At 34.2% G+C, this 13,317-nt stretch overlaps 1 protein-coding gene across 1 annotated transcript; it reads right to left on the bottom strand.

Moving 5' to 3' along the window:
* Window positions 1-1,342: 1,342 nt before the first annotated feature.
* Window positions 1,343-8,425, bottom strand: NTS (neurotensin; the record flags this gene model as incomplete). The annotated part of the gene is made up of 4 exons (XM_079773499.1): window positions 1,343-1,495; window positions 3,178-3,402; window positions 6,107-6,168; window positions 8,353-8,425. The coding sequence occupies 4 exons, from the start codon at window positions 8,423-8,425 to the stop codon at window positions 1,343-1,345; spliced, it is 513 nt and encodes a 170-aa protein (XP_079629625.1).
* Window positions 8,426-13,317: the final 4,892 nt, after the last annotated feature.

The raw sequence follows: 13,317 nt of genomic DNA, 5'->3' as shown, positions 1-13,317 counted from the left end.
AATGCTTTGGCACTTTTCAATGTTGAAGTTTATAGGATGGTAAAGATGGTGGGGTGGTGGTTGTGAGAAGGCATGATTTTAACAGGAAAGCCCAGAGATCGGTGGGCTGTTCTTAAGTACTACTGAGTGGGGTTTAGGCTAGGGGAGGAACAATCTCATCAAAGGACATGGAGTTCTCAATGTATCTTAATTCCAGAACAACTTATTCCCTGATATCTTTCATAGATGGACTAGGTTGCAGGCCTCTGAGGAGTGTTCTTCCTAGACACTTGTAAGAGTGAGAGTCTAGGATGTCCCTACTAACGGGTAAATGTAAGGTCCATGACGGTTTATGAGACCCACCATAAATATGGTCTCAAACAAAATTTATGAGGATTCATTTCCAGTATTCCTTTTACCTAAAAAATTCCCTCCCAATTAGAAAAAAAAATCAGTCACACATATTTATTGATGATGTTAAAAATGTAGTTATTATTTACTAAATCATACTGGGGGGGGAGCCTATAACCCTTCTAATAGAAGTTAATCTTCAGCCTGCACAGTGTGGTTCAGTGGTTGAGCATTGACCCATGATGAATCAAGAGGTCACGGATTGATTCCTGGTCAGGGCCCATGCCCAGGTTTCGAGCTTGATCCCCAGTAGAAGGCATGCAGGAGGCAGCCAGTTGATGTTTCTATCTTTTTATCCATCTCCCTCTCAATTCAATAAAAACATATTTATAAAAAAAAGTATCAGAAAAACATGTGATCCCTATGGCTTATTTTCTCTTTATTGGCTAATAAGTTCATTTAACAGGAAAACAAATTTAGTTGCAAATCATTTATTAAGATAGGCATAATTATCAATAGTTTATTGATTATTCTTTTAAGATGATCCTATTTTATCACTATTACCTCCCCATAACTGAGAGATTCAGGCGTTGAATATTGGGAAAGAACATGTATATCTCTCAAAAACATTCAGTCAAATAATAAAAGCAATACTGTTACTTTTGGGAGTTAATGATATTTAGGCTAGACTTTTCTGTAGGACACTATTATAATCTCTCACAATTTTGTTTAAAATGTCAAACATTTTGACTGTTTAAGTAACCCATTAAGTGTTTTGCCAAATTAGAAAATATTCTATATATGACTTAATTAATATCTACTTCAGCTATACACAACATATCATGCTCAAGATCTAGATTTATTTGAACACATTTAGTCCCATTTCTATTAATCAGAAAAATCACATTCAATAAACCACAACTGTAGAAGAGACATTTGCACACAGATGTAATTTTATATTTAATTAAAGAATGATAAGTCATGTTCACATGGAAGTAAAATATTTAACTTCTCAGTAGTAGTAAGAATCTCTTTTGAGGATGTAGGGTCGTCTGGGTTTATTCTTATATAATTGCCGTTTCAGAATGTAAGGAATTTTTCTCTTTATAACTTCTTCCTTTTCATTTTTGTCATTTCCATTATCAAGAACATCTTCCTGAATCACCTGCAAGATAGACGGAATATGAATGAAACTTACATGCATGAAGTATTCCATTTCAGAGTGTTTTTCTATATCTTCTCTAATTTATGATTCAGACAGTAAGACATATGTGAATGAGGTTAAAAACAATGTGTTTTGTCCAAGAAGAGATGGCTATCAGGTGGCTGAGAAAGAATGAGAACACAACTTTCCAGTATTCTTTCTAGTTCATCAAACTAACCTTTTTAATATGTGAAGATCACACACTAATAGATGTGCTCCAATTGAAGGAGCACATCTAATAGAACGCTGAGTATTTTCCAGGCTTCAATTTAGACTAAAATGTTATTGAAGTATATCATAAATCACAACAAATAGTTTTCAATCTAGTAAAATAAGTTTGGCTTGAAAGATCAACATGATTTTATGTCCAATTAAGTTATGTACTGGCTTGACTAGAAAACCATTCCAAAGATTAATTTCTCAATCATAGAGAGAATACAAACTAACATACTTAGTCACAGAAGTTAACATATGTGGAAGTTCTGTTTAAATGGTAATGATCTCTTTAGATTGTGATGCTTAATAATGGTTTAGCTGCAAAGGATGCCTAAAATCCACACATTCAATTGAAATAGGAACATATCTATGAATATATATATATATATATATATATATATATATATATATATATCCCTATCACTCTGGTTTTATTTGCCTAATCTATTCAAATGCTAATGGAACTTTTTGTGTTTTGTGTTTGTTTATACATAAACACACATGACTTAGAGCTTCTAAGAAAACATTTTGAGTTGCCTAAATTAGTTAGGCACTGCTACCACAACCACTACCAAAACTTGCCTAAACCTGCCATCCATTTAAGTATTTGGATTAAATCTGCCTTAATATATACCCCCCTTTTAAGATTGAAGGAAAAATGTTTTTCTCAACTCCAAATATTTGAAGGACATTTTGAAGATCTGAGGGAATGTTAATTTCAACACATGATTTATTCTTATTTTTTTTAAGATATTTTTATTGATTTCAGAGAGGAAGGGAGAGGGAGGGGTAGATAGAAACATCAATGATGAGAGAGAATCATTGATTGGCTGCCTCCTGCACGTCCCCTACTGGGGATTGAGCCCGTAACCCGGGCATGTGCCCTTGACCGGAATCAAACCTGGGACCCTTCAGTCTGCAGGCCAGTGCTCTATTTACTGAGCCAAACCAGCTAGGGTGATTTATTCTTTTTTTTTATATTAATGTCTTTCTGTTATGATAATGATCAGAATTTTTAAAATTGGTACAAATGAGAGATAACTTAATTATATCCCATGTAATAAAAGGCTAATATGCAAATCGACTGAATGGCGGAACGACCAGTTGCTATGATGTGCACTGACCACCAGTGGACAGAAGCTCAACACAGGAGCTGCCTACAGGGGGAGCAGCCACTCAGTCAGAAGCCGGGCTCATGGCTGGCAAGCACAGGGGCGGGAGCCTCTCCTGCTTCAGCAGCAGTAAGGATATCCAACTGCCGTGCTCCCCACGGGGAGCGGGCCCAAGCTGGCAGTCAGACATACCCCAAGGGCTCCCAGACTGCGAGAGGGCGCAGGCCAGGCTGAGTGGACTCCCCCGCCCTCCCAGAGCGCACTAATTTCGTGCATCAGGCCTCTAAGTACATATATATTTTGCTTTTGTTTTACCTCCCAGTGTTGAAAGGCCCTGCTGTGACAGATATTTCGGATCTGGTATATTGTCAGCATTGCTTCCAAGCTAAAGTCATCCACGGCAATGGGAAATTTCCTTCTTGTAACAAGCTCCTCTTCATGAAACTCTCCTGTTTCCTCAGCTTGTCCGTCCAGGTTATTTATAAGACTGCAAAGACTCAGCAGAGTCATTTTCCAAGAGGGAACACTTGCCTTGCTGACCTGAAATATAAAAAATAGATATTGCATTTAAAACTTATATGAATAAGAAATAAATTTATAGTGTGCTAAGTTACTACATTTTAGAGTCTAATTGTTACTTTAGTCTAATAAATACACTGTCATTCATTTTACCACTTCATATCACAAAGTTGAATAGTGCCAATATTCTCTATTCTCATATTCTCTATTTTAAAAAATTGCAATAATACACACACATGCACACATACATGAGCAAAGCAAGAAAGAATAAAAGAAATGACAGTAAGTAGAAATATATAAATATATATATGTATATCACATCACAGGTGAAGACATTAAATATACCATTTATTTTTAATTACATTTCAGTTTAGAGTCTAATGGAGCAGGAACTAAGGTGTTACTAATAGATTTGGAAAATCAGAGTAGTGAGAGACCACTAATCTATTTCACACATTGAGATGTCATAGGCAGCATCACAGCTCACCAATTTATTTGAAAATTGTAATATTCTCTATATCTTGTCTTTTACCATTATTACCATAATCAACCACTCTCCCATGTGCCAACTATAATCAATGAGAAAACGTAAGGACAAAGAAGAACCTAAATGTGACATAATTAGTACAAATTAAGAAATATTTCAAACAGCATAGATGAAAGAAAGCACCATTTTTTCCCCTAAATGACATAAAAAATAGAATGACTACTAAGCTGTGATGGAAAGACTCAATAACAATAGTTTCAGGTGTCAATTCTCTCTGAATTATTCTCCAACTGTAATCCAACTGAAAATCAAAGTTCCAATTTGGAAAATATGGGGAGGCTGTAAGTTAAAGAGGCTATTTGTTAAAATAATTATAAAGTTAATTGGGAAGTATGAATGTGTGAGTATAACCACAAGGATTTAGAAAAATAGAAAGGTAATAAGGAGGAACTTACTTTACCAGATATTGAAAAGTATTTTAAAACTTCAGGAATTAAAGGAGTGAGTTAATAGAGCATGAATAAACATAAAACTCAACTGAAGAGAATATAATGTTCAATAATAGATCAAAGTATATATGAGGGTGTAGCATAGAGCACAGTTTTCATTGGAAATCTTTGGGACAGTTTGGCTATGAGGAAATTTGATTTAGAGCTAATAATATTTTTTCTTGACATATTATAGTCTAAATATCCAGATGGATTAGATATAAATAAAATAATGTTTAAACATATAGAATTCATTTTACAAACTTGGAAAGGTATTATTAAACAAATATCCAAACCAAAATCCATAAACAAGAAGATAATTTAAATACATAAATGTGTAAATTATCTCTCTGGAAAATTAACATCCTGAGCTAAAATAAAAAAATAAAAAACAAGCTATCATTTAAAAGCTGACACAATGTCTTAATATTCTTAACAAAGGTAGAGCTCTTCAAAAAGAAAATGCTGAATATCACAATTTTAAAAAGTAAATTTTAACGTTGAGTAAGTAATGTGAGCAAACAAGTCACAGAATGACACATGAAAGAAATATGTGGAATGAAGTTCAGCTTGGCTACCATTAGATCAGACTTTAAAAAGCACAAGTATACTCAATGGTATACTTATGGGGACCTTTTTTAATAAAAGTATGCCAAACTAGCAAACATAATTCTATGTATTTCAGTAAAGATCATTGTAGCTAAAATGTGCTCATCCAATTAGAGAAGAGAAACTTGAGATGACAAGACCTGAATTGGAGCATTGCTTCAGAAATTAGACAGGAGCTTTCTTATCATAACATCCCGGAGTCACAACAGTGATTGCACCCGGTGATGCCTCACCTCAGCATTTGAATTTCTCTGAAAACATCTTTTGGAGGGAACCCTGTTCTCTGACTCTACATTCAGATGCACACTGGGTATATCAACACAGTGTGGTAGCATGTAAGCAGGTCTATTCTAATTGAGTTTTATTCCTGGGTACAGGTTACCAATAGGAACCTTGTTTTCAAGACCCCAGGAGAGGAATAATAGGGTCCAGTATACAAAGTTTTACTTAATTCAATAAAAACAATGAGCAAGTACAAATAACACTTCTGTTATAGGAAGAACTTAAATCCAGGCACGGATTTAATGTTAATGTCTAGGAGGTCATAACTCCAACCACAGCATTTAAAAATAAAAGATAAATGAAAGCAAGCAATGGTAACTACCCACTTCCTTAAGAGCAAATAGTTCATAAGTCACAGTTGCAGTATTAAATCTCAAGGCTTCTGTTTGCCACTCTGTTGCTCCTTACACTCTACCACATGTCTTTCATGGATTGTCATGAACTTTCATTTTTAATTTAGGAACTCCATTTTACTTTCCCCAATGTAATAAAAAAAGGCAAAATGTCACTGAGTTCTCATTTATGTATTTAACTTGAGGCCAATATACCTTTCATCACATACAATTTGGTAGGAATGGAAACAGGATTCCTTTAAATACATGTACACATCCACATAAATAATATGTGACTATTTAATTAAAGTTACAATATACTGATTGATAGCCACTATAATTTCTTTCCCTGTCACATCAACACCCTTAACTCCTTTGAACTCAAGGAAAAGTTCCCCGAAAAAGGAAATGCCTCCCAATGAACATTTCAGCCTTTATGGGAAGTTATTGCTATAGGAAAGGATCACCAGTTTATAATGAGAGTCCCTGTGTTTGCCAATCCATGGTTTAAAAAAAGAAAAGCTTACCCTTGATGTGTGCACATTGGTCAATAAATCTGCTTCGAATGCTTTCATTTCCTCTTCTGAATCTGAGTGAAATCAAAACCACATGTTTACTATATAATCACATATCATATAATTATATTGTAACCTGCAGATTTTAGATTTATCTTTTAAAAATTACTCTTAGATGCAGACTCTTTCCTATGTATGCATTCTACTTAAAATAGTAGTCAGAAAATATTTTGTAGGTTTTTTTTAGACTAAGAGGCAGCCAGAGTAATAGAAGCACTTCTAAGAAAATGAGCTCATGATTATATGGCAAAAGGGCTATTGATGATTTGGAGTTATTTAATCTCTAAATCTGAAAATTAAAAAAACTGATTATATCGTACAATAGAAATGTCATCATATATGCTGGTCAATTTTCACCAGCAATAGTTTACATATATAGAATATTTGCACACTGATATTTTTAAAAGCAGCATCATGAAAAGGTGTGTGAGACTTTTAAGACACAAACAAAACAAAGAGAATTGCTTACTGATAATTTTAGAATAAATAAGACATTCAGATTTACTTAAGATGCTATTTTATAAAACACACTTTGAAACATGTGTTTGTCTACTTAAAAAAAATCCAAGTATGTATACTTAGCAATTTTATAACAGTCCATTAAGAAAATTGCTTAAATAAAACGTATGTCCATTAATACATGTATGATAGCATTAAAAATGGATTTCTCATTTTTTCAAAGACTATCATTTTCAATTTCCACTAATGAATATTCTACACACACACACACACACACACACACACACACACACACACACACACAAGACCGTAAGGTAATAAAAAATTAAAGAACACTACAATAAGATGACTGAATTCAAACACACTGACATGCATCTCATAAAGCAAAGCAGAAGTTAAAAAGGCTCTATCTTCTTTGCACTATACACTCTTATTAAGAAGCGTGGCACTTGGAGAAACCACTTGCTGAATTGTATCTAGGAACTAAATTATACCAGAGATTATTTTCTCCTATTATTTTAGGGGCACAATCTGTTTTTCAAAAGAAATAAAAATCACTTTAGGCATTCATGAAAAATTTTTCCTGGAATCCCCATAAATTTTAGCTTATCACAGTAAGAACTTTCAAATGTTTATAAATTAAATATTTAATCAACAATCAAGTTTTACTCACATGCTCTAAGTATACCTCTAACCTCTTGCAATTATTAGATAAAAACATAACTTTAGAAAATGTGGTATTTATCTCATTAAAAAATTTGCAAACTTAGGAGTTCAAGGTATTTTGAAAATCAAAAGAATTAAAATTTTTTATAAGATTTATATCTTCTGCTAGATTAAATTTCATAATTTAAATAAAATCATAGAAGTTTAAATTAAACATTTCAATGTCATATCTATCAGGTAAAAAGTATAAAACAGGTTAAGTTATTTTTCCAGCATTTTGTCTCTGTTTTCTTTTTCATTTTGATGTGATCATTTAATTATTTTAAAAATTAATTGAAGTATATTGCATAATTACTCAGAAATATATGGCTTCTCCTTAATTATCACATGCAAAACTAGGTAAATACTTTTAAGTAATATACGAATGCCAATTTTCCAAATACATTTGTATCAACTTAATTGGCATGCAATGAAAGGATGACTATTATTTGTCACATAAAAATAGTATGTGAAGTATATTCTCAAAAAGGAATATTTTTGTATTTTTCTAGAAATAATTGTTTACAAATAATACTTCATTTATTTATTAATTAATCATCAATTGTCACATTGTTTCTTAGCATACACACATATAAGACCAATAATTTGGGGCGGGAGAAGCCCCTGCCTTCTAAGAGAATGACTGGGAATGAGACAAAGCAGTTGAATGGCATGGGTTTTCATGAAGGCTTCACACTTTGACGAGGCACTGCATCTGTACTTCTCATTAGATAGTGACCAGCCTAGATTAAGTTTTAAGTGTCTTTATTTTCTCTAGTAATTACATTCCAAAGAAGGACCTGAAGTGTTTCATTAAAATCCCTCTTATTGCCTGGCAGATTTAAAAACAGTAATCTTTTCGTTCTTATAATCATGAAGACAGAGAAAGAAAATATGCAGCTTCTATCACTAAAAAGCAATTCCAGAATAAGGGAGAAACTCCTCTCCCTGGATACATTAACGTAAGTAGCAACCCACTACAAAATAGGAAAAAGAAATCACTTCAGGGAGTTGTGAGATGCAGCTGAGCTTACCTGAGCACAGACTCCAGGAGGTGAAAGCCAGGAGGATCATGCAGACCAGCTGGATTTTCATTCCTGCCATCATCTCCTTGAGATTCCCAGGGAGCCAAGTGCATAAACCTCAGACAGGCTGAAGGGGGACTCTCTCTGGTGCTTCCTCTTGCCTTCAGCTGGTTCTGAAAGTGACTGAAGTATGAGGGTTGCTTTGAACATTCCCTATATATACACGTGCATGCAGGAGGATGATGTCATGAGAGCATACAGGGATTATCTTTTCAGGATGCGCCCTCCCTTCATCTCCATTCCTCCCCCACTTCCTCCTCCTCTTCTCCTTGGCCCCCTCCTCTGGAAGTGACATCTTCCCTAATTGCCGCTGCTACTCCAGATTTCTGACACACAGGAGGAGTCATTCCAAAGCAATTCCAAAGAGAACATACTAGCAAAGAACTTTCAGTACAATTGCTTCCCCATTGCCTCTCATTCCTTGACTCCAAGAAGTTGTCATTTCCATTTTGTGAAGCAGGAGATCTGTCGTTTCTAACATCAGGGACATCCTGAGGATGAATGACTGACATGAGTGATTCTTTAGCTTTGGAAGTTCTTCAAGAGTTAGGGTTCTTTTCTGATAACTCTTTCTGATCAAACTTTTCAATGCTTTGTGGTTTCAAGAATAATATAGGTCTTAGATAACACATGCTAAAACAAGGAAAAAGGAAAAAGATCAGCAGAGAATCAGTTGTAATATTGGGGCTAAGCAAAATAATTTAGATAAAGGAAACAATCAGTTAAAAGATACTAGTAACCCTAAGGAATGGGATATTATTTCCTAACAAATCGAAACGTTTGTTTATAGTAAGTAACTGGGAGAATAATTTAATTACAGTATGCATGCTAATTTTTGATTACTTTTCTTAGGAAAACAATCTCATGGTTTTAAAATCCAACTATAAATTATGTGTTAACAGGTGGGAAAATGCATTATTGTACCACTGATTGCTGTTTTGTGGTATTTTCCTCTTTTTCTGTCATCCTTGATGCTATATCCTATTCGTTGTGTAATCTTCTTCTCACTGGTTTTCACCATCACATTATATTTCTTTCCCTTTTATAGTCATAAAAATGAGACTGAACTTCAGGAAATGAGACAATCCTAAATAACCACCATTCACCAAAGGCACATTTCTAAGAGAGTGCCTTCATGTGCTTCATTGTTACAAAAAATTGCTCCAAATGTCTTTGGAGTGAAGCAATCCTCTTGCATTAAGTATTTCAGGATACATGGAGTCATCTGTTGTCAGGAATGTGAATATGTGAAGGTAAAGGTGTCAGGCTTGTTCACTCTTTAAATATATCAATCATATGGTAACAAGCAAGAAAAAAATCTGAATTGATTTCTACAAAGAGTTTATTTATATGGCATATGTCTATGAGATTAGCTTCTCCGTTTTGCCTTAAACTTAAGGAAAGGAATTAATTTGAATAATTTAATAATTTAAACTAGCAAGGAGTCATTCATATAATGTAATGTTTAGAAATTTAACAATAGCTGATGCTTTTGTTACTTTTATTTTGCTTTACAAACTTGCATACAACACAATATTGAACATGACTCACTTGAGCAAAGTTTTATATAAAGGCTAATTAATTGGCAAAGAACTAAAATATGTACCTCTGCAATTTTATCTCTTGCCACTAGGGGGAGAAATAGAGGTTTAAAAGGCTTTATTTTTAAGTAACTGATCACAGAATTATGAGTATTTTGCTTAATTTCTTCTCACTATCAGAGCATCTTTTTGATAGAAACATTTTAAAACTACTTTTAAAGAAATTATATATTCTTTGCATGACATGTAAATGTGCTGTTTTGTCTTCTTTGGAATTGCAAATACAAAGAATAATCTTTTAAGATGTATGCAAGAGGCCTAGTAGTAAAAAGGAAATGTGATTCCTATTTTCAAGTGATTTCTTTAATATGAAGCTAAGGAAAATGTTGAAAATTTTTATTCCTAATTAATTAGAAAAAAGGAACAGAATGAATAAGGAAATTAATTTTGTTTTAAATATATCACTTGAATATTACTTGTCAATGTGAGAATTATTTTAAATAAAGAATATATTTGGAAAAAAAATGGGAAAATGTCAAATGACTCAAAATCAAATAGATGCTATGTACTGTTTTTCTTTTGGGGGAAAAAAGTATGTGTAACTTTTTGTGGCCTCTAATTGGTATTTTTTAAAAAATTGTTATTTTTTTTTTCTTTTCAACACCAATGCCTTCAAGCTATAGAAAAAAATTAAATAATTTGTTTTAGAAGGTTAGGTTACCTGTAGATATTTGCCTTTCAAAAAGTATTCTAGGGCCCTGCCAGTGTGGCTAGTGGTTGAGTGTTGTTGATCCATGCACTAGGAAGTCACTGGTTGAATTCCTGGTCAGGGCACATGCCCAGGTTTCAGGCTTAATCCCCAGTAGGGGGCATGCAGGAGGCAGCTGTTGATGATGTTTCTCTCTCATCAATGTTCCTATCACTCTCCCTTTCTCTAAAAATCAATAAAAACATATACAAAAGTATTCTAGGAAGTACCCAAATTACTATGTCATTAATACAGGATTTTAGGCACCTATCTATGGAGATGAGTAAACTACTTTTATTTTAAAGACTTTATGCCTAAAATCCTTCTATCTTTTATTTAATTCTTTAAATATTTCATAAAGAGCTTGAACATTACACTTGGATAATCTTCATGTATTGGCCTTCAGTCGGAGGTCACCATGGAGTGGCTAATTCTAGGTTTTATCTATGTATTTAGGTAAATAGGTTTATCTGGATGCATATACAGTAGATTGCAACATCTCTACCATATGTAGATATCTGAGCTTCTACTGTGACTTAATTAGGCATTTATTAGCTAATGACTTAAAATAATCAGCAGAGGTACCTAAAGTATTGACAATTGAAAAGAGTGACCTGTAAACTTCTTTAATTTGGAGATTGGAAAGCCCAACAACTACTTGATGAATAGTGGTTCTTTGGTTCCCGGTGATTCTTTCCTATTCCTTTAGACCAGTGGTTCTCAACCTTTCTAATGCCGCGACCCTTTAATACAGTTCCTCATGTTGTGGTGACCCCCAACCATAAAATTATTTTCGTTGCTACTTCATAACTGTAATTTTGCTACTGTTATGAATCGTAATGTAAATATCTGTGTTTTCCGATGGTCTTAGGCTCTACAGCAGCGGGTTGAGAACCGCTAGCTGGGTCACCTAAGACCATCGGAAAACACAGATATTTACATTACGATTCGTAACAGTAGCAAAATTACAGTTATGAAGTAGCAACGAAAATAATTTTATGGTTGGGGGTCACCACAACATGAGGAACTGTATTAAAGGGTCGCGGCATTAGAAAGGTTGAGAACCACTGCTTTAGAGGCTTCATCACCCCATTAACAGATTCCCAGTCTCTCCAACCTCTTTATATCTTAATACCTGAAACGGAAGCAGTCAGTGGGGTTTTTACCATTTGGAATCGGCCCTCCATCATCCCCTTGACTTCCTTGCCTCTTGCTTCCTGACCTTCTCTCTCATTTCTATTTTACGGCCTAACCCAAGTAAACTTTTCTAAGTTTGAATCCTGAGAGTAGTCTCATCTACTTCTACTATTCCTAGTGTCTGCTAAATGCTCATTCATTTGTGGTAAATTGTGAAGAGAAACAGAACCTGCCACCCCAAATTATGCCTCTTGGGCGTATTGAATATCTTGAGTTGGTTACTTTTAAGAAACAGCAAACACAGAAGTCTGAAAACCAAATAACGAATGTTTACATTAATTAAGCATTTCTAGTTTTGTAAGGGTGTCTTCCTCTCTGTACCTGAAAGAAAAGGATGACTACATCTCTGGAAACTCTTATCAGGGGAGAAGGCAAATCTGCATTATAACCTTAATCTTGTTTAGTGTGCTTTTCTTGGTAACTTCCCATAACTGGCTTCCTCCCACCCCTCAACATTTTCTTTTGTCCTTAGCTGGAGATGGTATTTAAGGGAGTGGATTAGGCCATTTTGGGGAGTTACTCAGTTTTTCTGGCATACTTTCTATTTGTTTTTCTCTTTGTTAATGTCTTTTTATGACAGAGGGGTCTCAAACAAGAACCTAGAAAGGTAAAGAGAAAGTTATTTTTCCTCCCCTACAACGGTAAACTTCTAGAAGGGAAGGACTGCCACTCATCGGTGTATATCCTCTTCTTCCAAGACTTACAATCTTTAAGTGCCCAATATGTATTTACTAAATTGAATCGAGATACTGATTATTTTAAATTTCTAACATATTTTCCCATGTTTCTATTTGTAACATTTTTTCAGCCACATCTCTAATTTCAGTGATTTAAAACTCTTTCTTTTATCATTATCTTAATATTTGATGTGAGCCTTTAACTGTCAGTTTTCTCTTCCCTTTCTCTAGTCATTCTTCTCCCCCTGACTGGGAAAGTCAACTTTAAAATGCTTGTTAAGAACAGAGCCCTGGGATTATGCGCATTCATCTGCTGAGTACTTAGGATAAACTGTGGGTTTACACCATTCCTCTAAATGCGTCTCTGGTTTGGAACCATAACCCTGATTCATCTGAACAAACAATGATCTTAATCTCTTTGTAAACTCAATTGGTTTTTCTGTTCAATTAAAGTCCATTTTCTAGACATACAGATAGTTATATGCATGCACACACCACACCCATATATACTCTCACCCACACAAAATGCATATGACCCAGACCTTGGAGACTTAGGTAAATATAAACCAAATATCCAATTTCCCAATCTATATGTAATCATGCTTTGCCCATAATCTCTATAAATAACACGCTCATTTCCCTTTGGCTCTCCCTGTCTCTGCTTTTGCATCTTTATAGGCAATTAACTTGGAAAAATTGATAATAGATTTCTGTAGTTAAAACATTTTGCCACTTAAACTCCAATTATAAC

Source organism: Cnephaeus nilssonii (assembly GCF_951640355.1).
Source record: "Cnephaeus nilssonii genome assembly, chromosome: 6".
Taxonomy (NCBI): Eukaryota; Metazoa; Chordata; class Mammalia; order Chiroptera; family Vespertilionidae; genus Cnephaeus; species Cnephaeus nilssonii.
Note: the sequence above shows the minus strand (reverse complement) of the source record. Positions and strands in the feature narration are given on the sequence as shown.